The sequence below is a fragment of the Hippichthys cyanospilos genome, chromosome 4, assembly GCF_059441005.1.
Source record: "Hippichthys cyanospilos isolate Australia breed blue-spotted pipefish chromosome 4, RoL_Hcya_1.0, whole genome shotgun sequence".
Taxonomy (NCBI): Eukaryota; Metazoa; Chordata; class Actinopteri; order Syngnathiformes; family Syngnathidae; genus Hippichthys; species Hippichthys cyanospilos.
In genome coordinates, this window is record NC_142372.1 from 3,443,626 (window position 1) to 3,467,183 (window position 23,558).

The 23,558-nt window shown below is 39.4% G+C and overlaps 1 protein-coding gene across 6 annotated transcripts in view; it reads left to right on the forward strand.

The window, feature by feature from the left end:
- Positions 1–23,558, forward strand: part of nav2a (neuron navigator 2a) — a 164,111-nt gene that overhangs the window by 57,067 nt on the left and 83,486 nt on the right. For 5 of the 6 annotated variants that reach the window (XR_015865267.1, XM_088412190.1, XM_088412191.1 and 2 more), the window contains exon 1: positions 12,408–13,006. The exons of the other annotated variant lie outside the window; for it this stretch is intronic. Coding sequence is in view for 4 of the 5 variants with exons in the window: in XM_088412190.1 (XP_088268316.1) it covers positions 12,794–13,006 (213 nt within the window). In the remaining variant the exon portion in view is untranslated. Of the gene's footprint in view, positions 1–12,407; positions 13,007–23,558 lie in introns of those variants that run through there. 6 annotated transcript variants of the gene reach the window in all.

The following is a 23,558-nucleotide window of genomic DNA, read 5'->3' on the forward strand; positions in this document are numbered from 1 at the left end:
TTCTTTCTGACTGCTAATCATCTACCCTAAGGAACAGTTGTGCTACAGTTAAAAAGCTATCTATCTATCTATCTATCTATCTATCTATCTATCTATCTATCTATCTATCTATCTATCTATCTATCTATCTATCTATCTATCTATCTATCTATCTATCTATCTATCTATCTATCTATCTATCTATCTATCTATCTATCTATCTATCTATCCAACAAGCTAGCTAGCATCCACCAATTTAGCTAGCTAGCATCTATCTATCTATCTATCTATCTATCTATCTATCTATCTATCTATCTATCTATCTATCTATCTATCTATCTATCTATCTTTCTATCTATCTATCTATCTATCTATCTATCTATCTATCTATCTATCTATCTATCTATCTATCTATCTATCTATCTATCTATCTATCTATCTATCTATCTATCTATCTATCTAATCTTTTTACCTAACGAGCTAGCTAGCATCAATCAATTTAGCTACCTAGCATCTATCTATCTGTCTGTCTAGCTATCTAGCTATCTATCTATACACTTTGATTACAGTTTGAAAGTTTTGGCTGCTGGGAAATGGTTGTATTTGGTTGTATTTGTCAAAATCCCAAAATGGACTTCTGTTAAAAGTGTGTAATATCGCCAGTAACGCAAAAGAAAACCCTGCGACATGAGGCTGGTTTTGTAAAAACGAAAATGACATACGAGGAGTTCACTGACCGCTCACAATATGGGAAATCTCTACCGCACCTAAACTAGCCTTCTTGCGATGAAGAAAATTTAGTGGCAAAGATGGAAATGATCAGGAGAAACAGCAATGCCCTATCGTGGTTTAAGGTGATCACTAGTTCACCGTCATTTTATCATCCACACCATTCAAGAATTCTCGGCTGATGTGCGCCAAGGTAAACATTGGTACAGACTTGATTTTCCGTGGCCGTGTCCCTACTCTCTGCCACATTCTCTCAATAATAACACAATTGTGTTTCACGGGTTCCTCGGGTAAACACAGTGACCCCGTGAGCAATAGTTCACCTGGGCCGACTCAGTCAACCATCTCAAGTCCAAGTCAGCCACATTGAAGCTGACATTTATTCTTTATTTTTATGCACGGGCCTAATCCCGTTTGGGCCGGGGTCTAAATCTTGTCCCGTATCTCCTCGTACTTCCTCATGTTTAACGGTGTGACTACGATGTGGCTTCCTGGCACGTGGCGTTTCCAGAGTTTGGAAGTCAGACAAAGAAAGGTTTCCAAGCGCGGTTCATCCGAGGAGACGGTCTTCCCTCAAGCCGAATAATAAACTTCTGCTCACTTCTAATTATATCCTAACTTTCCATACCTTGAAAAGCACCGAGCAGTGCAGTTCAAAGTCTGAATTTTTTTTCTCTCACTTCAAACCCATTCGAAATACTTCCCTCATTTTCAACGAATCCACTCGGAGCTGATTAATAAGAGGAGGCAAAGGAGATTGTGTGTCCTCAACTTCCCCTCCGAACGAACGGATCTATTAGAAACTCAGCCCGGAGTTGAGATAGAGGAATGTTATTGTCCCAAAAACATTTATTCAAGCCGCGTGGAGCAGATTGGCTCTTCTAAGACTTCATTGAAAATCGCTGCACGCCTCCCTGCTGCTAAGGCCACGGAAGGGCAGCCCAGTAGTTTCACAAGAATCGATCGATGGGGAGAGATTTGTCTCCAAACTATTCGCACAAATACATTTGGGATTTTCACATTTTGGAGATTCGGAAATATTTTTTTGGATGTTCATGTTTTTTTAGTATTTTTCAGCCTCTTAGTGTTTTAATGCTTTTTGTTTGATATGTCTAGATCAATGGCCCAAATCGGTCGATATTGACACGAGGTTGAATGCATATAATTTCCTCGTGTTGTTCACATCACTGGTGTAGCAACTTATTGGAGTTGGAGAACAAGTAGAAACCGCTTCATGTTTGGTGACGAAGAAGTGGGGTCTTGAAAACAATGTACCGCATTTTCCGCACTATAAGGCACACCGGATTATAAGGCGCACACTCAATTAATGACATATTTTTAAACTTTTTCCACATATAAGGCGCACCGGATTATAAGACGCACATTCAATTAATGACATATTTTAAAATCTTTTCAATCACAATATAGTAATACTCAAAGTAATAACAATAATAACTCAAATAATAACTTTAAACTCTCAATAGCATAATAACGCAATGTCAATATGAGCAACCATGTTCAACTGTAAACACACAAAAAAACAGGTAAAGCTTACTTTATGAGGTCATTCTCCATCTACGAATCCCAATCTCAATATTGATCCATATATAAGGCGCACCTGATTATAAGGCGCACCATCAGCTTTTTAAAAAAATTAAGACTTTTAGGTGCGCCTTATAGTGTGGAAAATACGATGTGAGATTTTTTTTTTGCCGCAGTCCATCAAACTGTAGTTCATTTTTATTTAACTCAAGCCGAGTGTACCGTTTCTCAAAGTGGCTGCTGAGAAATCGGACCACACGGGTGGCGGAATGAGAATCCCATCACTTGGGCCTATTTCAAGGTTTTTCACGAATTTGCGGAATGGACTTCCTCGGATGTGGATATTTCGCAATGTGTGTGCATGAGTGAGTGCGCTGGAGAAGGAGCTGGCAGCGACGCTGATGTGATCTGACATGGTTGAAGCTTGTATAAGGACGCTTCAGGCTTCGCTGGCTCCCAGCTGGAAGCAGCAAGCTTCAGCCCCCCCCCCCCCCCCCCCCCCTTCCTCTTTTCCTCCCTCTCTGCGCCTTCTTTCATTTAAGTTTGCCATTGAGCTCTGTTTTTTCATGAACAGTTGCTAACACTACTAAAACTACTTGTCTTAAAAAAAAAAAAAAAAAAAACATGATGAAAAGTCAAGGTGCTGATTGGACTAAATCGGTTGAGGATGGCCCCCCCCAAAAAATCATCCAACTTGACGATATTTGCAGAAGAGTTTAACTTTATACTTTTAAGTACATTAACCATTTACAGCAGTTCTATACAAATTGCATTGGTGTCATGATTTATTACACATATATCCGCATCATAAAGTTGTGCCCTTAAAAATATATTAAAGAACTTAAATCAATGTATTTCTTAGAATTAATTGGCTTTTCTGACAAAAATCAGGCCCTAGTATATTTAGAGTCAATTTTATACTCTCTGCAAAATATGTCACGTTTTTATTCTAGCTAGATAGCTTGTGCTATTGACACGACTTTGCTAACATTCTGGGTAACAGCAAGTGGTAAACTGGCTCATTAAAAAAAACAGAAATTTGAAAACCATTTATCTTTTTTAATGTACATTTTTTAATAAAAGACAGAGAACTTTTAAACTAGAAAAACTATACATAACATAGATCACATGTTTTAGATTTAAGGGCTAGCTAGCAGTTGTCCCAAGGCTTTGCTAACTGTGACCTAAAGGGATAACGAAGCGGTAAACTAATGATGAAATAAAATCTGAAAAATGCCTTCCATATGTTTTTTTTTTCAGCCTAGTCAATGAAATTTTAAACGGCAAAAGCGCTATTCAAAACAGATCATGTGTTTTGTTTTGCTTTTACGCGCAAGTTAGCCCAATTGCTTTGCTAACTTTGTGAACTAAAGGGGTAACAAAAAGTAGTAAATCAAATGTAAAATGCTACTCATATTTTTTATGGTTTTTTATATTAGACAGAAATTTTAAACAGGAAGCATTACACACTAAACAAATCACGTTTTTCAAACTCTAGCTAGCGCTAGCTTTGCTAATTTTGTGAACTAAAGGGGTAACAAGAAGTGCTAAGATAGTAATGAAATAAAATCTGAAATGCACCTTATGCTTTTAATGTATTTTGTTTTTTAATTACAAATTTAAACAAGCGTTATACACAAAGCATCATGTTATTTGTTTTTCCCAAGGGCTAGGTTGTGCTAGTCCATACCGTAGCTTTGCTATCTTTGCGGACTGAAGGGAAAACGAGAAGGCGGATCTTACGATTCCCTTTTTAATGTGGTCAACACAGGCAGGGATCAAATAAATAAATAAATAAAATACGACTGAACCAAAAAGTCATCCGAAAACTAAATAAAACTCAAGCGAACCAGCTTCTATAAAAGCCGACTCGCGGGGTATTCTCTTGCCAGTTGTGTCTTGGGTGAGCTTTCAATGTGTGTGTCTTTTTCCTCCCCTTAACTTTTCTTCTCTAACCAGAAACTGGTGTGATTGTTTACTCCAGAGTCCATGTAATTGGTCCTTAAAGTCTTAATGTTTCCAATTTATTGCAAGCTTTGCAAGCTGTCATAATAAACAGACGAGCGCTTTGATGGCAACAAAAGTCCCGAGCTGGCTACAGCAATGACACCATAGAACAAGCCGCGTGATTATTTACGTGTGCTGTCTCTTTACATTAACAGAATTTTACATCCCCGCGTTATTATGTCTGATCTTAAGTCCAGTTGGTGTCTATTCCGAACCGCTCTGAATAGATATTTATTTCCCTTCCTCCAGGGGTGGCGCTTGTGGTCAGGACACACATGTCGAACAACCCACCAAACGCAATACACGCTTTTTGACGATCATTCCAAATTTTCAGGTGGAACCACTCCTACGTGCAGGTTGGGCCTGTTTGTTCGGTACGAATGTGCGTCCGTAGTTGTGCTTGACGTGCAAAGTTCACCTTTAGTTTCATGTGTGTCACAAGTCGTTTCCCATTGACATGAATTTAAATCTTAATAATCTTTCGGCCCCCCTTAAGAAAAAAAGGAAAAACATCATTAGTGTTCTAAATTTTCTTCCACGTCGTTCTTGCGGTATTTTAGCTAAGGGTTAGCACACTCATCTGATAACTAAGTAGTCATGCCATGTTTAAATTTGCCATGTTGTCACTATCTGGGTGAAATTTCAGCTCCTTGGTGTCTCCTCTTTATTCTTTCCCTTTAACGAAATACTGCTCGAGTTACATGTTTTTCAGCGGGGGGAAAAATGGCCTTCCATACAAATGATGACTTAGATTGTGAATACCAAATGGTATTGGTCGTTAACTGAGCCCTGAGAAACTGCGATATCGTTTTCCGTGGGCCGCCCCCTGAGATGGATACAAACGGATGGAATTTGCTGCTTAATTCATATTACTGCATACAAAATACGGATGGGATATAGCCTCACATAATGAGATCTCACAAGATTAGAACAAGATTTCTCATCCCTAATATATATATATATATATATATATATATATATATATATATATATAATTCAATAACATTGATGGCCAGCAAGTGCAATGGAATACACGGAAGAATGCGCTGCATTACAGGAAAACACGCCAGCAAATGTGGTGAGAAGGCCAGCCAACTTTTCAAAATATACCTTACCATACCCGAAATTATCTCATGCGGTCTCGTTCTTGTAGACCTATCTTGTGAGACGTCTCGTCCTGTGGGATTTGTCTTTCGTCCCATCTCTAATGCAATATTACTCGTTAATTAGGACTGCGTTGGGAAAAGTGGCGGTGGTCAACCTGTTATTGGAAAGGAAATTTTGAGAGTTAAAATGCTCTTTAATGCTTGTTAAATTCAGGAATAAAAGAAGCTGAATGGATACAACCCTGTTCATATAACAGTTTTTCTTTTTAAAAACATTTAAATGATTTTTTTTTTTTAGGTTATAATGCGGCCTAAGCAATTACGCCCTTTTAAAATCTGGAACGTTTGTATCGTAGCGCTGCTTTAAGGCCTTGATGTGAAAAGAGCAAAATAGAACGTGGCCTTGGAGAAGGCGCATAACGGAAAAGAAAACGTCAATGACACTCGTAACCTTGAGCGTCTCTCTTCAACCCCTTCACGCGCATCACCATCGGTTCTTTTCCTCTTTCAGCGGAGGGCCGCTCGCCGCCGGGTTGGCATGAACGCCGCCGCAGAAAACGGGATTAGCGAGTGGGCAAGATGGTCCGGGTACTTTCCTGACCCGGCGTGCCGGTTCAGAGGCAGACTGGGCCTACCCGCTAAGCTCTTTAAAGGATTGCTTAGTGTGATAAAGAGCACACATTCTAATCCGATCTCCAGATTGCCGCTGTCAGAAAGAGTCGACGTGTGTGTAAAGGCGCATCTGCTCCGCCGAAATCACCGTTGGCGGCTCCCTCGGCAAGACGGATGAATTGCCTTTGGTTAGGGTGTCGCCGGCGGACAATGTCATTAAAATATATGAAGGAATTATATCTGATCAAATTATGCAGATTACGCATATGATTCAATTTTCATAAGCACATTTTCTCGTTGATGAGATCACCGGGAGATGTTTAAACAATCTCATCTTTTAAAAATGCAAAGTATTGAATCATACGCTTCCCGGTTAAACATTGAGATGTGTCCTTGCGTAGCGGTTTTCAAATGCGTGAAAGCACTACGAAAGAGTTTCCGCAAGTATCGTTGCAGACAATTTGATGCCTTTTAATGCCTGGTATTTGTATTTTCAAATTAAGAGCAAATGAATTGGAACATGAAGCTATTGTTGTTGTTGTTGTTGTTGCTAAATTGTGTTATATCGTGACAAAACACTCTGCATTTATTTTAATTCAAAAATGTTTTGCTTTGGTGCGGGGGTACTTTGCCGAATCAAATCTATCAAAATGGGCGGGTTATTGAAAAACAGTCAAGGACCTTTGCGCTTGCCAAATCTGCAAGCTAAGATTCAGCTGCTTTTAGTATTTCCCATCCGAAAGAGCAGAAAAATAGGGACTAAAGGTTTTGACAACATATTCGGTTTTATTTCCCTATCCCAATAAGATCCCAATATTTGCGAGTTTTGACAAAAGCAGTTGACGTCAAGGCTGGTTAAAGGTAACAATTGATTTTAGGACTTTCTGAAACCCGCGAGGAAATCTTGAACTTGCTTAATTTCCTTGCAACATGCGAAACAACAAAGACTGTTTCAGAAAAATGAAGACAGTTTCGGAAGGTCTTCAGAATTTTTGAAGAATACTTGTGAACTTGAACACAATGTGACGAGTTTAAAAAAAGGTTACGTCAGATTTCCTTCAAGGTCGCTATTGTTCTTAAGACGTTCTCTCGCCTTTCTGAAACCCTCTTGAAACAGTTTTGATCGTTTTTCATGTTTTGGAGGTTCAAAATTCCCCCAAAACACGTAATACCGTTTTAAAATGTCTTACTCAAGAACAATCGCAAGCTCGAACGAACCATAAACGTCGGTCAACACAAATTTCCATCTCAGTGGACTTAAAACCACATCGTCCAATCCCAAATTGGAACGTTAAATTTTCAAGCACCTGGACAAGTTTGTTTTTTAGTTTTTTACCCCTGGATGAGAGACACGCTCTCGACAGCTGCTAAATTTAAGGCTTTAATCGCTCTTCCATTTTGTATCTCGGAGCTGATTTATTTCCTCTTAACACGCTTTGAACATTCAAACGACCTGCTTTCAGACTTTTAAGATTTTTTTTTTACAGCTAAATAAAAATACCTTCTGCGGGAAATAGAGCCTTACAACCGATTCCTCATTTTGAGCCAGACTTTTTTTGGGGGGTTCTTCGGTCTTGAGAAGTTTGTTACCCTGGCATTACAGCAGGTGTGTAACATCACATTTATTTTTATTCCCCCCGCTAGAAAGTGTGTTTTATTGGCTGTGCGTCACGGTGCAAGGGAGGAGAATTTATTGAATGGAAGCTGTGAGTAAGTGGTGCTAATCTGGGTGGGCAGCGCTTGGCAGAAATTTCCGTTTTGGTACCCTTGCAGGAATGAACAGCTTGTAAACCTGACCGGCGGCTCCCTTGGTGGTTTCACCGGATCCCGGGCAAAAATCACTGTTGATCTTATTGAATAACCCATTCAATGTGAAGATTTTTGTCATTTCTCTATTATTTTCTTTATTAAATATGTCTTAATCACACGAGAATTATTGCTGACATATCGCATTTCAACCCCTGCGCAGTATTTTGACCATTTTTGGCTCATTTTCTTCCGCATCATTCTCACTGTATTTTAGCGGTTTGATAAGTTTGTAATTCCTGAAATATAAGATGCACCTGTGTATGGGATTCCCCACGAATTTGGGGTCAAATTTTGGTATTTTTGATGTTACCCCGTATCGGATGCACCAAATGTTTACAATGTAAATGTAAAACCTTTAGCAAAACACTATAAATCTCATCTTTTGTCAATTCTTCCTATTTTCTTATGTTAATATCCCTTGTTATGGATTTGTTGCAGGATAAGTTAAGTGTATTTCAGATTTCCCACTTTGTAAACAGTCAATGAACACTCCAGCGGTGTAACGTTGATTGCGCTCAAAGTAGTTTTTTTTTTCCCTCGCGACGCAGCTCAAGTTATTTTTTTACATAACTACCCGAATTTGTGAGACATCCTTGCTCCAACAAGTTTATGATTGTGCGCATATGCCAAAAGATCGCAATTAATAACGAGTCAAATGGTTGTGTTCTCTAACCGGCGCACATCCTTACTAAATCAGATGGAGACGTCATAACTTTTACACCTGGTTCAGTAATATTCCTGTGTGTGAACAAGGATGAACTCGGATGTTGGTTCAGTCTGCTCGCTTCTTTTATTGAAAATAATACTAACACAAGCTGCTGTTAGCTGCAACAGGCACTGGCTGCTAACAGAAAACTGACATCCGCCCTCTTGCTCGTCCCGTTACGGTTATTATTGTAAGTAAGAATACGGCCGATATAAAATGCACATCTAAACAGATCAGTCTTCCTCGAATGATGTCGAATAAAAAAAATAAGATAAAAAAAAAATCTTAAGTTACTGTTTAAAGGACAAAAGTTTTTCTTATATTTGGAGACTTACGCTAAGTGGTCATGCCATGTTGAATTTTGACATGTTGTCACCATCTGGGTGAAATTTCAGCTCCCGAATGTCTTTTTTCAATGTTTTTTTCCTAGACGATTTTATTTATACTTAAAACGCACACGCGCACACTCTCGGAGCTGCCACAACTCTGATTCTTCCCTGGTTTCCTGTCACCCCAATTTACAGTCGAGAGACAGTTGTTTGGGTGCTGCTGTCTCCTGTGTCTCATTTGTGTGTGTAGGTGTGTGTGCGCGTACATGTGTGTGGAACGTGCTGACCTGGGGAAAAACACTGAGGAAAGTAAGCATATTTAACCGAAAATTTCAAAGAAATATTCATAATCAGATAATATAATTAATATCATATTGATATGATATAATAACGCAGTTTTGAAGTGAACTATTATATATTTAAAAAAAAAAAGCCGATAAATACCGTAATTCCCCAAATATACGACACACTTTTTTTTACCCTAAAACAAAGGACGAAAAAAGTATGGGTGCGTCCTACAAACGGTTACTTTTTTTTTTTTTTTGACACCATTTGAGGAAGATTGATCCGTCAGCTACCTAAGACGAGTTTTGACGCGCGGATATGCTTTATATTATATTATAATAATAACCGTAAGAGGACGAACTCGAAGGCGGAAGTCAGTTGGCTGTTAGCAGCTAACGGCGGTTCATGTTAGTTGTAGAACGAGGAAATATTCCATTTGACTCGTTTGGCATATACGCACAATCATAAACTTGGTGAAACACGGATGCTGTCCAAAATTGGTACTTATGGTAAAATGAACTGCTTCGTTCCAACCGCTTTTAGCGCATTGCCGCAATGGCGAGGCATTCGCTGACCGCTCACAAAGTGGGAAATCTGAAACACACGCAACACATAAAAAAAATCCTTTCTAACGGATATGAACGCAAGGAATATGAGCAATTTTACCAAACTCTTCAAATCCGCCCATCACTATTACAGGTTTATCTCCTTGTATCGCATAACTTAATTGATACAAAACATCACATTTCATACTCGCAGTTTTTATTCCAGCCCCGTCCCACCCAAAAGCCCTGAAACGAGCATTTACCAAAAAGGAAAGCTTCTCACAATGACTCACGCGGAGGATCCTTTCAGAACTTTTAAAGCAGGATTATTTGATACTGCTCGTAATCTCTGTTGACAATATCTCCATAGTTACAGTAGTGCGGCAAAGACACACACACGCATGTTTATTATTCTTAGCAGGAATACAGAATAAACATGAAGCAGGGGAGCAGAAAGTCACTTGGCGTCCTAGTTCCTACCGTCCTACCGTACTTTCCTATGTGATTCTGTCAGTTCAGGTTTTGATAACAGGATATGGGTGTTTTTTTTCCAGCTAGGCACGGGACAATATCAGAATTTGACGGTATGAAAACCTTGAGCAAAAATATCACAGTATCGCGATGTCACGGTATTGAAATTACAGCTCTAAAAAGTCGTATTTTTCAGATTATAAACCACAACTTTTTTCTCGTGATTTGAGCCCTGCAGTTTATTGTCCAATGCAGTTTATATGCTTTTTTTTTGTTTGTTTGTTTTGTGAGCCACCAGGAAACAATCCACCCATGAAGCAAATGCGTGTGTCTGATCAAGGTGTCAATTTATGGAACAACTATGAAATATATATATATATTTTATATATATATAAAAAACTGAAAATATGTAAAGAGATGACTGGGCTTAAAAGAGTTTTAAAAATATAGTATTAATCGTATAAAAAATATCTGAAAGTTGAGTAAGATTGCGTATAAAGGTTTGTGACGTGAACATTTAATACTGTATATACATATTTTATATATATATATATATATATATATATATATATATATATATATATATATATATATATATATATATATGTATATATATATATATATATATATATATGTATATATATATATGTATACATTATGTGCAATGTGTTTGAATGTTCACTAAAATAATCAATTATTGGGAAAAAAGAAGACAGATTTTGAGTTTGAACTAAATGAAAAGGATTTAAATAACAATAAAACAAATCCATAGTTTAGTTAAATTAAATTTATAGTCCAGTGACAAAAAAATTGTTTTTGGGGTGCGTTTTCGATGCTTCGGAAACTGGGACGGCGTTTTCATTTTCGCTAAACAGCCGTTTTCTATATTACAAAAACTGTTTTGTTTTCCAGCAAAAATATATAATCCAGAATTTGCTACAATAACAATTTTTGACAAATATTTATTTTCATTTACCTTGATAAATTGAAAAAAAAAATATGTCCATAAAATCAAAAGAAACCTCTCGTGAGCACAGTCGTTTTTGCTCCATCGGCAATTGGAAATCAGATCAACAGATTTGCCGTGCTCATCATCTCATCTCTCACTCTCATCTCGGAGATGATACATTTGGTATGCTAATGCTAATCCAGTTACAATAATCCTTAATTATGTAAATACTGACATCTAATGTATGCGTAAATGTCTATGTGCTGCAGTTTGACTAAAAACCGAAAAGAAGTGCAAATATCCCCGTTTTGACTTCAGTGGGTTTTTTTTTTTGTTGTTTTTTTTTTTTTTGCAGGCTGCATCTGCCTGCTTTGCTCACTGTCTACTAATTGGCCACTCGCTAACAAAAGGAAGCCAAGAGAGGCAGCACAATAATAGTTCGTCTTTTGTTGTACTGGCAATTCGCAAACAGATTTGGAAACGAAAAAACAAAACAAAAACAATCAAACATTCGTTATATGACTTCCATGATTACTGTTTTGGAAAGCTCTGACCACGTTGGTGGACCCCATATGTTCAAGCCTCTATTTGGGGGTCAAGGCTTGCTTGAAGGGTAAAAGTTTGAATTGGATTTTGGTTGAGGTTGGAGTAAAGGTTAAGGTTAGGCAATCTGTTTTTGATAGTTATGGTTATGGTTAAGCATCTGAAATGCATTACATAAATGAGATGTCCTCACTGCGATTGGAAAACCCGCGCGTGTGTGTGTGTGTGTGCGCACTATTGTTTTTTTGCATAGTGGGGACCAGATTCCAAGTTTAACGGTTTTTGTGGAGACATCTTGGACTTTTTTGGTGGACCCCACAAATCTAGGCCTCTAAAATTTGACTAAAGGTCCAATCCAGGACCAGATGGATGGAGTGTTTTGATAAATCAGCACGGATGAAAAAACAATGCTTTCATTCCAGTAGACAATTAACAAAAGCATTCAGTATCCCATGAATGTAAAATTAAAATAAGTGGACAAAATGGACAAAATACTTTATTTTATTGCTAACAGTTACTATTTTAAAGCCCTCATAATTCACATATCCTTCAGAGCATTATGCGAATGGGACGTCCTCACTGTGTCTGAGAACTCCCCCTTGTTTGTGTGTGTGTGTCCTCACGTATGTCAGCCCACATGTAAGCCACACCTGCTTTGAAGTGGCAGCAGGCGGGCAGGCAGGCAGAGAGAGAGAGCCAGTCAAGTCCGGCGTGTTCCCGCCTGTGTTGTCACAGACCGAGGAGTCGCTCAAGCGAGCGTACGCCGCCGCTGCTCCCTCTACTCGTCTTTTCCGCCGCAGTCAAACAGACGTATCGTTCTGCCTCTCGAAGGGTCCGCAGCTTGCTCATTGCTGGATTACGAATGGAGGTGTCCACTTGGACTTCCTCTGGGCTTGAAGTTCAGTTTTGGATTTGCGTGTTTGGACTTTTTTTCTGCTGTGTTTTGTCCTTTCCCGACGTCCGCCAGAAGATTTGACGTTTTATAATTGAACCGAGAAACTACGAAACCAGGAAACAGGTGGCCTTGCTTTTCAGTGGACTTTGTTGGCCCCCCTCGCTGAGATAAGTCCATAAAATCCAACTTTCAGATGCAGATTCAGATGTTTCGTCCATAAGGTGAAGTTTGCTGCATTTCATAGTCGCGAAAGGACCGCGCAGTCAAGTTGGAGCCGAGGGCGAAGATGCCCGCCATTCTGGTGGGCCCGAACATGAAGTCGGGACTCCCCAAACCGGTACACAGCGCGCTGCCCATCCCTCAAGTCCCCAGCAGGTCACCGGCTCTCACTTTGCCCGCTGCGCCGCTGAAGACGCAAATTCCGTCTCTGAACCAGCAACTGGGCTCGGGTCATCCGCGGCGACCTGCAACGGGCACAGAGATCAGGCGCAACGCTCAGGTCAGGAAAAATTCAACGATGAAATAGTTTCACTTGGTGAGTCTAGTGACAACATATGGGGAGGAGCCATAAGAATGGGACCAAGGGGAAATTTTCCGAAAACCCCAAATTTTCCGAAACAAATTTCCCCAAAACCCCACGTCACAATCTGGTTTCGTTTTTTTTCTACCAATTTTAGGGCTCCCTAGCTCAGTGATTCCCCATTTTGAGAAAACTTTTCCAGCCTGATATTCAATTTTACTCAGTTTCACGATTCGAAACGGTGAATTTTATCCAAAATGTGTGAAAAATGAACCGACGTTGCTTCACTGTCTTCAACGTCGCTTCTTGGAATTTCCTTTTCTCGCTCCCCTGTAAAATTGGCTTTTTTTACCCAGTGATCGCCTTCTATTGTCCCGCACCCAATTATAAAACAAATTATAGTGTGTGAATTTTAACAACCTCACAATTACTTAAATGGCCCACTTATTTGGATAATAACACATGGATAATTCATAAGGATGGGACTAGAAATCGAGGGATTAGAACACCTCGAAATTTCTTGTCCATGCACAAGACAATATCGTCTTTTGGCTGGTTTCTACATTTTTTTTGTTTTTGTTTTTATAATGGAGTACACATGAGAATGCACTGCTTGTTACTGCTTTGCGTGACAGTAAAACACGCCAGCAAATGTGGTGAGAAGGCCAGCCAACTTCAAAATAAACCTTACCATGTCAAATAATATACGTATATAGAGATGTCTTTGAATGCTTGGCATGGTGGAAGAGTGGTTAGCACGTCTGCCTCATAGTTAAGAGACGAAATATTGGTACGATTTAAGTTGAAACAAAAAACATTGATTAGCGAAAACCGTTAAATAATAATCAAGTGGAAATGTGTTAATTGGTCTTCTGTCTTTGTATTTATATGTATTTATTGTATTTATATTTTTACTTGTATTTATATTTGTATTTGTTCCTTACCCAAAAAAATTATATATATATATATATATATATATATATATATATATATATTTTTTTTTTTTTTTTTTTAACTCAATATTCGATTTGAAGTACCACAGGAAGCTCTGATTACTTTCAATTTACCTGTGTGGTAATATTTTAGTTTTTTAGGTGAGGAAAACAAAGGTAAACACAAAAATTTCCTGTGGCTGCCATGAACTATATTTTTTCGAGTCAACTTTTCAGCATTAGGACAGATCTCCGCTGCAGCTGAAAAACGACCCCGACTCCTTTTGAAAACATTTTGAAAACTGGAAAGTTATTCTAGGCGTTATTTTATATTTCAAATTTTGCAGAAATCCCATCGCGTCCCGCGGACTCAATTTTCATCTTGGTTGGATTTGTGTCCGCTTCCGTCCTTAGTTGCTATCGGCGCGCGTGTCCCCGCGGTTCGAGGACGTCAGCACGGGCACCGTGCCGTGTTTGTTCACTGTTGGCTGCACTTAGCAACCCCACGCAGACGGCCTCGCGGCCAAGGGACGTCTCCGCGGCCTTGTAAGGCATTTCGGAGTCGGACGGAAGCGTCGGTGCGTATTGTTGAGCCAGCCACCTGTCCGTACAGTAAGCAAGGCCGGCTTTTGTTTAGGAGACCAACATGTGATGACAACCGGCGGAGAGCGGCGTCCACCGACGCTTCTTTGATGGCTAATCACGTTTTCTCACTGACCTATTTTTCAATGACTTCCTCTATCTCTCTTTACCGCCTCCCTCCATCCCCGCGGTGCTGATAAAGCAGCCGTTTTCACCCTCGGCTAGGTCGACCTTTGACATGACATGTACCGCCGTCCGTCTACTACCGAGACTCTCGCGAAGCTTCTGATTGTGTTGTGAAATGTTTGTTTGGCCTTCTCTCGAGAGAATCAAAACACAGTGCTGGTATACAATGTTTTGAAGATTGAAAATTTGTGTTAATTACTCTATCTGAGCTATAAAGAGAGTCAGGACCAGCCGAGTGTGCAAAGGGAGCTCGTTATTGTGTTTGGTTGGCTACGGGCGCCGCTCTAGGCCCAAACCTTGGAGCGGCCTCGCACTTTGCAATCTTCTTTGCTACACGAAACACTTTCTGCTCAAAAGATACTGTAATATCCCTGCGTGAACAAAGATGGACTTGAACGTTGGTTCAGTCTGCTCGCTTCTTTTATTGAAAATGATGGCGTAACAACTGCAGCTAACATGAGCCGCTGTTAGTTGCAACTCAAGCACTGGATGCTAACAGACAACTGAATCCCGCACTCATGTCATTACCGTAATTATTGTAGCTAAGAATACATGAAAATGTACATTTGCACGTCAAAACTCGTCGATGACCCGGAAAAAAAAAAATAATTAAGCTTTTAACCATTTATAAGACCTCGCGCTTTGCAATCTTCTTTGCTACACGAAACCCTTTCTGCTCGAAAGATACTGTAATATCCCTGTGTGAACAAAGATGGACTTGAACGTTGGTTCAGTCTGCTCGCTTCTTTTATTGAAAATGATGGCGTAACAACCGCAGCTAACATGAGCCGCTATTAGTTGCAACTCAAGCACTGGATGCTAACAGACAACTGAATCCCGCACTCGTGTCATTACCGTAATTATTGTAGCTAAGAATACAGCCGGGATGAAAATGTACATTTGCACGTCAAAACTCGTCGATGACCCGAAAAAAAAAAAAAAATCTAACCTTTTAACCATTTATAAGATGCACTCATACTTCTGGCCTGTATTTTTTGGGGGGAAAAAAGTGTGTCTTATATTTGAGGAATCACGGTAGCAAGACAAAATTTTCTTTATGCATCTCATCAAAATATATTGAAAAGCAAAACTGAAAAATATCCCTCGATTGGCTACTGACGTTTAATCATCATCACCATTCAATTTAGTAATCATCACTTCCACAGTGCCGACAAAAATAGCCATGCTAATAGCTAAGCTAATATAAGACTTAAAAAGAGTTGATTATATCAAAAGAAAACAAGTTTTCTTCTCCCTTTTTTTTATTTGAGGTGATACGTTACTTATTTTGCAATTTACAAATCTTAATAATGTCAGTAATTAAGTTAATAACATATTTTTCATGTAAGACTCTTGAAAAACAACTGTTTCCACTTGCCATCAACTGAAAATGACATCGCCTTTGCTAAGTGCTCAGGTAACAACCAATTATGGCTCATCCGTTTCTGGTGTTAGGTCATGTGACATTTGAAAGCTAGGCCCTGATTGGTTAAGCCGTTTTCATTCAACAGCAAGTGGAAAATGTTCAGGTAATAATAATAATTATAGTAATGACAGGAAAGTGTTTTAAATGTATTAATTATACAAGAAAAATAATAAAATGATCACATTTACGGACAAAATATGATCCTACAGCTAAAAATAGCGAAATATCCCTTGAATAGAAGCTCATCCCTGGGGTCAACCTGCGCCTCAAATGAAGGAATTGTTTACCAAAAATTGTTTATCTAAAAAATAAACCCCTTAGAACCATAACTGTTGAGCAGAAATGACACATTTTTTATGGACACCAACAGATGGCAAGATAGCAGGAAATAATGCAGCAATCACTTGGAGTATGTGGGTTGTGCATTTTTAGCTGCTCGGGGGTGCAACGTGCGTCATACTGATGGAGACCAAGCTGAAAAGACTTTCAACACCCACAGTTGAGACGAATAGTCAACCGCAATCACTACAGTAACAAGTGGGCAATGTGTGCACAGAATCGCTTCTTCATTCGCTCAAAATTGCCTGAAACTTTTCATAATTCCATTTTGTTCATTCAGCCCTCCAATTCATTCAACATGTTCAGTCTCATTCCATGTCATTCGAATCCTTCTGTTTTATTCCATAACTATAAAACATTGCACATAATCCCGCATCTTTTTTAGTTATATATATATAATTAACAATGTAGTCAACGTAAAACAGTGAAAGGAAAATTCTCAATAGAAAGCGTTGAGTTGGAAATTTCCCAATGGAACGTGCCAGTACTCATGTGTGGGATTAGTGGTGTGTTTTTTTCGAGGTTGGTGCTCCCCGCTCCCAATCTGGACGGCCCACTTGGCTCCAAACACACTGACATGTTGCGTCCACCTGGAAGGAACACTTAATCCGTGATGCCAGCAGAGCATGCGAGGAGATCCCCTCAGTTTTAACAAGGCAGCGAAAATGTCCCTACTGACGTCGTTTGCTGTAAATAAACAAAAAAAAAAACTCTGCAACTTTGCTGCCCTCTAGTGTTTATACGATTATTTGCATCTTAATACTAAAACGTATTGTACATAAAGTAGGTAAAGACCACCATATTTTTTTACGTTCATCATCAGACAAATTGTTATAATCCTTTTCATAATCGTAATATATGTTTTTTTATGATTTTTAAGATGTACTTTCCCTCATAAATATGTCCACCTCCCTCCCCCATAGGGAATGACTTGTCCATGTGACAGCTTGATAAGAGGCTTCTTTCTTGATAAGCTTCTTGATAAAAAGCCATCCCCTGTGCAAATATGTGCTTTATTAAGGTCACACTGAAGGCCCAGCTTCTCCTGAAAGCTGAATTGATCTCACTACAACATCAATAAAATATATTGGGAGGCTGTTAGGGGTCATTGTTTGCTATTTACAAACGGGGGCGCTATATAAACAAAAGTCGGATTTACTGGTGATAGCCGACATATTACATTTTTTTTTAATATATATGACAGCTGGAACAGAGTGACAGATGTTCATCCTCTATTATTAGAGATGTGTAATTGTCTTTGATTTGTATTCCACTTGTTTACATTATTTAACTCTGGCATTATATCACAAGTGGAAAAAAAGTAGATTACTTTTGAATCAAATGCTGTCAAATCCAAGTTAATTACATTGCCATTTGGTGAAAACATTGCAAATATCCCTTATAATTCTCTACAATTTATTCAATCTCTAAAATACTTGATGTATTGCAAGTTTATTCCATATATTTTTGATAGCTTTCAAAATTTTCGAGTCGTTATTTTCTTTTTCTTTTTTTAAGCACTTTTCAGACGGGAATTTTCCATCATGAACACATCAAGTATGACTACCAATCTAATATATATATATATATATATATATATATATATATATATATATATATATATATATATATATATATATATATATGCATACATACATACTGCTGTGGTGAACAGAGTAAGAATTTCACTGTGCAGTTTCGTGCTATACATGTGACATTAATTCTCTACATTCTATACATATATATTAGTGTACACTGTACAGAATGAGGAAGACATCGATTTTCTTTTTGTTCTATTTTTATGAAATAACCAGCCAGTGTCTTCCAGCGAGCTGTTGGGAAATGTGTGGTTTCGTCCACTTGCATCCGATTTTAGCTCCGAAGGAATAAATCATATTTGGACTCATGTATTTCGCGGCTTTATTTTGGGGATAATTGTGCCGTGACTTCATGAGAAAACTGCTCTGTCTGCAATCCATTTTTTTTCATATTGATTTTTTTTTTTTTAATGGTGGCGTCCTCAACTCAAACGAAAGGATCAGACATTTTTTGGAGGATGCGAAGGATCCAATAACATTTGGCTCCAGTCATGACCTCACCTCTGCCTAATGCGTCTCCATCAGATTCCACTTCCTGCGTAGCTGTCCCCTCGCCTTCCTGCGTGAAGTCATTGGCCAGCGTAACCCTATTAATTAAGCTTCGGCATCTGCTTCTCCTGACTCGAGCATCCTCTCATTGATCTCCCCCCGCAAGGTGCCTTCCTGCCTTCACTTTCTCCCCTTCTCCGCTTTCCGCGCGGGGTGCAGACAGGGGGGGGTGATTGTGAGAGGCGCCCGCTGGGGAAATGAGCCGCACGGGCGCCTAAGCTAACGCAATCAGCTCCATCTCAGGATGGAAGCGGGAGGCGGTGTGAAAGTAGGAGTAGGGGCCCGCAGGGACGGGTCACCGGCGCTGAAGTCATCTCGCCCAAGGTCACCGATATGACCTCCGCAGAGAGACAATGATGTCACTCTCTCGTTTCCCGATCGGATGCGACGAAACACAAACTATTGTATCCCGAGCAAAAAGTACAGTGCGTTATTCCCTCGCTGTAACACTTTTCACTTTTCACTGCCTTGTTTCAAAGATTTTGTATCTTTTTTTTTTCTTTTGTTTTGTGCAGTGTTTTGTCTAGCTTCTACAAAAGTTTAATTTTTTGCGGTATTCAAACAGAAAGAAATGTAAAATATCAAGGCCTAAACCCAAGTGCTTCTCAATTATATTTTGCCAAGCCCACAGGAAAGAGAAAACGTTCTGCGCCCCCCCCCCCATCTAAGCGCTGACTATATATAATAATTATCTATAAAAATTGTATAAGTATACCTAATATATACCTAAGTATACCTAGAAATCAACTTTCAACAACTGTTAATTTTTTTACAGCGTATATTACAGCTTAGTCTGAAACCGAAAAAAAATACCCAGGTGAAAGTAAAAGAAACAAACATTGAAAAATCGTATTTTATTGCAATTACACTTCACATGTCAAGCCTTTTCCCTGGGGTTAGCGTATGAATTAAAAGCATGTATAAAATGGCCTCCATACTTTATTTTCATTCCAGCAGCAAGAAATATCTTTACATTCAAAACAAAGTCCGTACAAATGAACGCTTTACTTTAATACCCAATCGACACATACATCTGATCTTACGGCCGCTCATCGAGCGTTTGACATCCCCTGGGCTTTGAACGCACCGCAACCTCAATCTGCAACTTTTACAATGTATCTAATGTACATCTATTGCCCCGGGCCTTCCTGCCCTACATGGACCACAGATGTCCATCTAATACAATACGATGTGTTCATTGTTGCTGTTTGTGGGTTGGGGGGAGGACGAGGTCATTGTTTGCGTTGATGGATGTCACCAATTACAGTAAATGGGCGGGATATTGCGCTTCCAAAAAGCACCGATTTGAAAGGCCTGTGCCATTGTATTCCTTCATTCTGGACCATCACAATTTAAATAGATTTTATTAGGGCAAATAAACCCAACGACCTTTGATTTAAAGCTTTTTTTTGATGTTTGAAACATCGAGTGGGAAATAATAAGTAATAAAATATTGAATACCGATTTTAAATGTTTTTATGTCAACTTTACATTCAGAACGTGTCCATAACTTGTTTGAAAGGATAGTCCATTTATTTTGCCATTTTTAGCAATTAAAAGTCAATATTTTGTCTGTTATTTGGTACGTTTTCACATAAAATGAAGATTGAAACAAAAATTCTTCATGCCGCCGACTGAAAGTGACACCTGTGCTCAAGTCTCGGTCAAAGACCGATCACGGCTCAGCTGTTTGTCATGTGACGTCATATGACCTTCTTCCCTGAACCTTCAGCACGTGTGATGTCATTTTCAGTAGACAGTGAGTTAAAAAAAAGTTTTTTTAAGCACATATTATTCTCCACATATAATTATGAGATAATTATTAGACACCAACAAAATTTGTCTATGCTAAAAAGTTAGCAATCTTCATTAGCATTGCAAGCAAACGATTACACTTGCTACTATTTAATTCACATAATGTCATATGCACATTATACGTTGTGGTGTCTTTAAAGAAAGACATGGTGGAGCTACCAGTTGGATATGCTTACCTATTTTTAAAGTCGACTTACCCGACCTGGTCGATATATCTGAACATTTTAATACATACTCAAGAGGAAGTCAATGAAAGACACAGTTAGTGTCCTTTTTGACTTTTGTTTTGCCTCTGAGCCTCTGCGTGTCCATATGTCCTCGCCCACAAAGTGAACAGCCAGGCAGCAGGACCACCCCAACCCCCGTCCCCCCCGGGGAAGGGCTGAGTTGGGGTTCTCCCCCCAAAACAAAAGCCTTCTCCACAGCAGGGTTACCCCCCCCACCCCTTTTTGTCCCTGAAACAGATTTATTCGGGCCAGTGAAAGGCCTTCTTGGACAGCTATTCACTGCGACTCCGTTTAATGAGCTTGTTCAAGTCTCTGTAAAAACAGTTCAAGACAAACCTTTAAACGCGGACATATTTTGTGCTTCCGGAGCCTTTAAATCAATGCTGGTTAGGGCCATTTGGGGACCGCCGTGTCAATTGGACAAATTAGACGAAATTGATGAAAAGCGAAAGACTCTAGATTTACGATCTGCTCTCGTTGTTGTATTTTTATTTTCTCCGCTTAGTGTTTTGTCCATCATGTTGACATCTCATCTTACTCATGCTCTTCCGAAAATGTGACCACGTCCTTCTGACATTTGGCGCAGGCACCGTTCCTCAGTGATGAAGACTTTCTTGGCTGTCTAACTTGTCATTTGCGAAAGAACAAGGTCAAAATGTGTTGTCAGTAACAAGCAGATGGTTGAAATATATCTTTCATTTTTTCAAATGTTGAGATTTTTAAACTGTCCTTACGAGGCCTAGAGTTTCAGGGTTTGGAATTTCCCCATTTTAAGCTTTTATTCCATTAAGGGTTCGAATTTTCAGGAATAGATCAATACAGTGGGAATATCTGCTTTGATACACGACGGTTATTTTTTTTGTTGTGTTTTTAGTACTTCTGTCAAACGATTGTAATTTTTTAACTAATTATTTGCAAAATCCTCCATAAGGAATCACAATCACGTTTCTCAAAAGCTGTTTTCTATAAAGTGAAAGTGAAATCTTGTAATTAAAGTAAAAAGGAACGTAAAAAATAACGAGTTTTGATTGTTGATTACGGTTATTTTCTTTTGACATAGAATGGTCGAACAAAACTACCAAATCTGACATGCGATATTAGCGTCTCTGTTGCTATCATTAGCTCTGGCTGTAGTTGCAACTGTGTGCTTTGCATTGATGTGGTAGGCTAAACTTGAGGCGTTTTTTTTCTAAGATTAATTTCAACATTCATCGGACTGACAACTTAAACAAGCAGTATATAAACAAGGCGTCAAGGATTGATACTTACAAATAATAATAAACTAAAATAAATACATAGAATAAATTAAAACAAATTGACCCAAGACATGGCGAAAACTTGGCACACAGTGCAACACAGCTTACTTACTTTCTGAGTGCAAACTATTGAAATAAATAGTCTTAGAATCAAGCACATTGTTTGCTTTTAAGCAAGTTTTATTCAATTAGCAGTGAAAATGTCAGATTGGATTTTTCAAAATGGGTCTCAGTTGATAGCTAGCACGGTATACATTAGGAATCAGGTGAGAAACTTAACGCCCTTTCACACTGGCAAATAATACATTAGGGTGAGAAAAGCAAAGGCTCGTTTCATGCAAAATATGAGTGTGCCCCCTGGTGGCCGGATGACAAAGTGCTTGATTTGACATGTACGGTAGCAGGCTTTTTAAATGTTAATATTGCAGAGGATCAGCTTAATTAATCGTGGCAGCAAATATCATGATTAAAATTCGATTGACTGCGCAACTTCAGTCTCAACCTTTTTTTTTCGAATTTCAAAGAACTCCTCCACAGGAAGACGGATGCATGAAAATGGAGCTAGTTAAAAATAGGGTTCGGGTTACAAATACATTGCTTCAACTATGCCTAATTATTTGATCTCAATCCAAGCCCTATTTTTTATTAGCTTTCTTAAGTAGCGTAAGGATTTCTGCTATTTTGGTTTTACGTAACATCCCACATGGGCATCAAGGTTTATTCACGGCATTACTATTATTGTTAACTTCCCGGCGCTTCTAACTTCGGTTGAGCCTGCTGGAAGCCATCAGGCGTCCCCCTAGCATGGGAACTTCTGGTGAATCTTGGGCCTTTCCCCAAATTTCAAGCTTGTCATTTGTGGTCGGCGGCATGCAGGGTGTGTGCGCACGGGAGCCTGGAACGCACTCAAACGGACGCCGTCCCGCGCGCTTTTACACACGTGGAGAAAATACTTTGGTTAGGAACGTTCACATGCACATAAATACGCGCAGCTGCAGTGCGCTGCGGGCTGATGCCGAGAGAAAATAAACTTGGCTTTTTTTCAACCTCCAGCTAAAGAAATAATAAATAGAAAGGAAACACTGTCGAGGTTTTTGAGGTTTGGCCTCTGTGATCCTCGCAATGCACTTTCTTCGCTGCTATCAAGTCTCCAGCGATCCTTTTTTTTGATTCCCGGAGGAGGAACTGAAAAGGTCTGCCCCCTTTTCTCCGGTTCTCCTCCCATTTGGAAGCACAATGTGTTGCGGTGGGTGTCCTCGGAGGTGGGGGCGCGCCGCCGAATGCGGGGTCCGCTCCCCCTTCCTCTTTGAGTAAATTTGCTTTGGCCGCATGTCCGGGTGGCGGCAGAGTCCACTTGGCTCCTCGCGCTCCTCGCTTGGATTTATTTTTCCCTCCGCTAAGTAGTGGAGTGGGCGGAGAGAAGCTGGAGGTGCTTAGCCACTCCCCAAAGTCATTTCCACAAGGTGCATTCGCTCATGATCGTTTCTTGCTCAGACCTTCTTCTGGATCCCGCTGCGGATGCTTGTAATTCTTTTCTGGAGCTTTTTTTTTTTGTTTTTTTTGTTACCTAAATCTTGGAATGAGGAGGCTTGGACCTGCAGGTCACAGCTTCTGTGAGGCA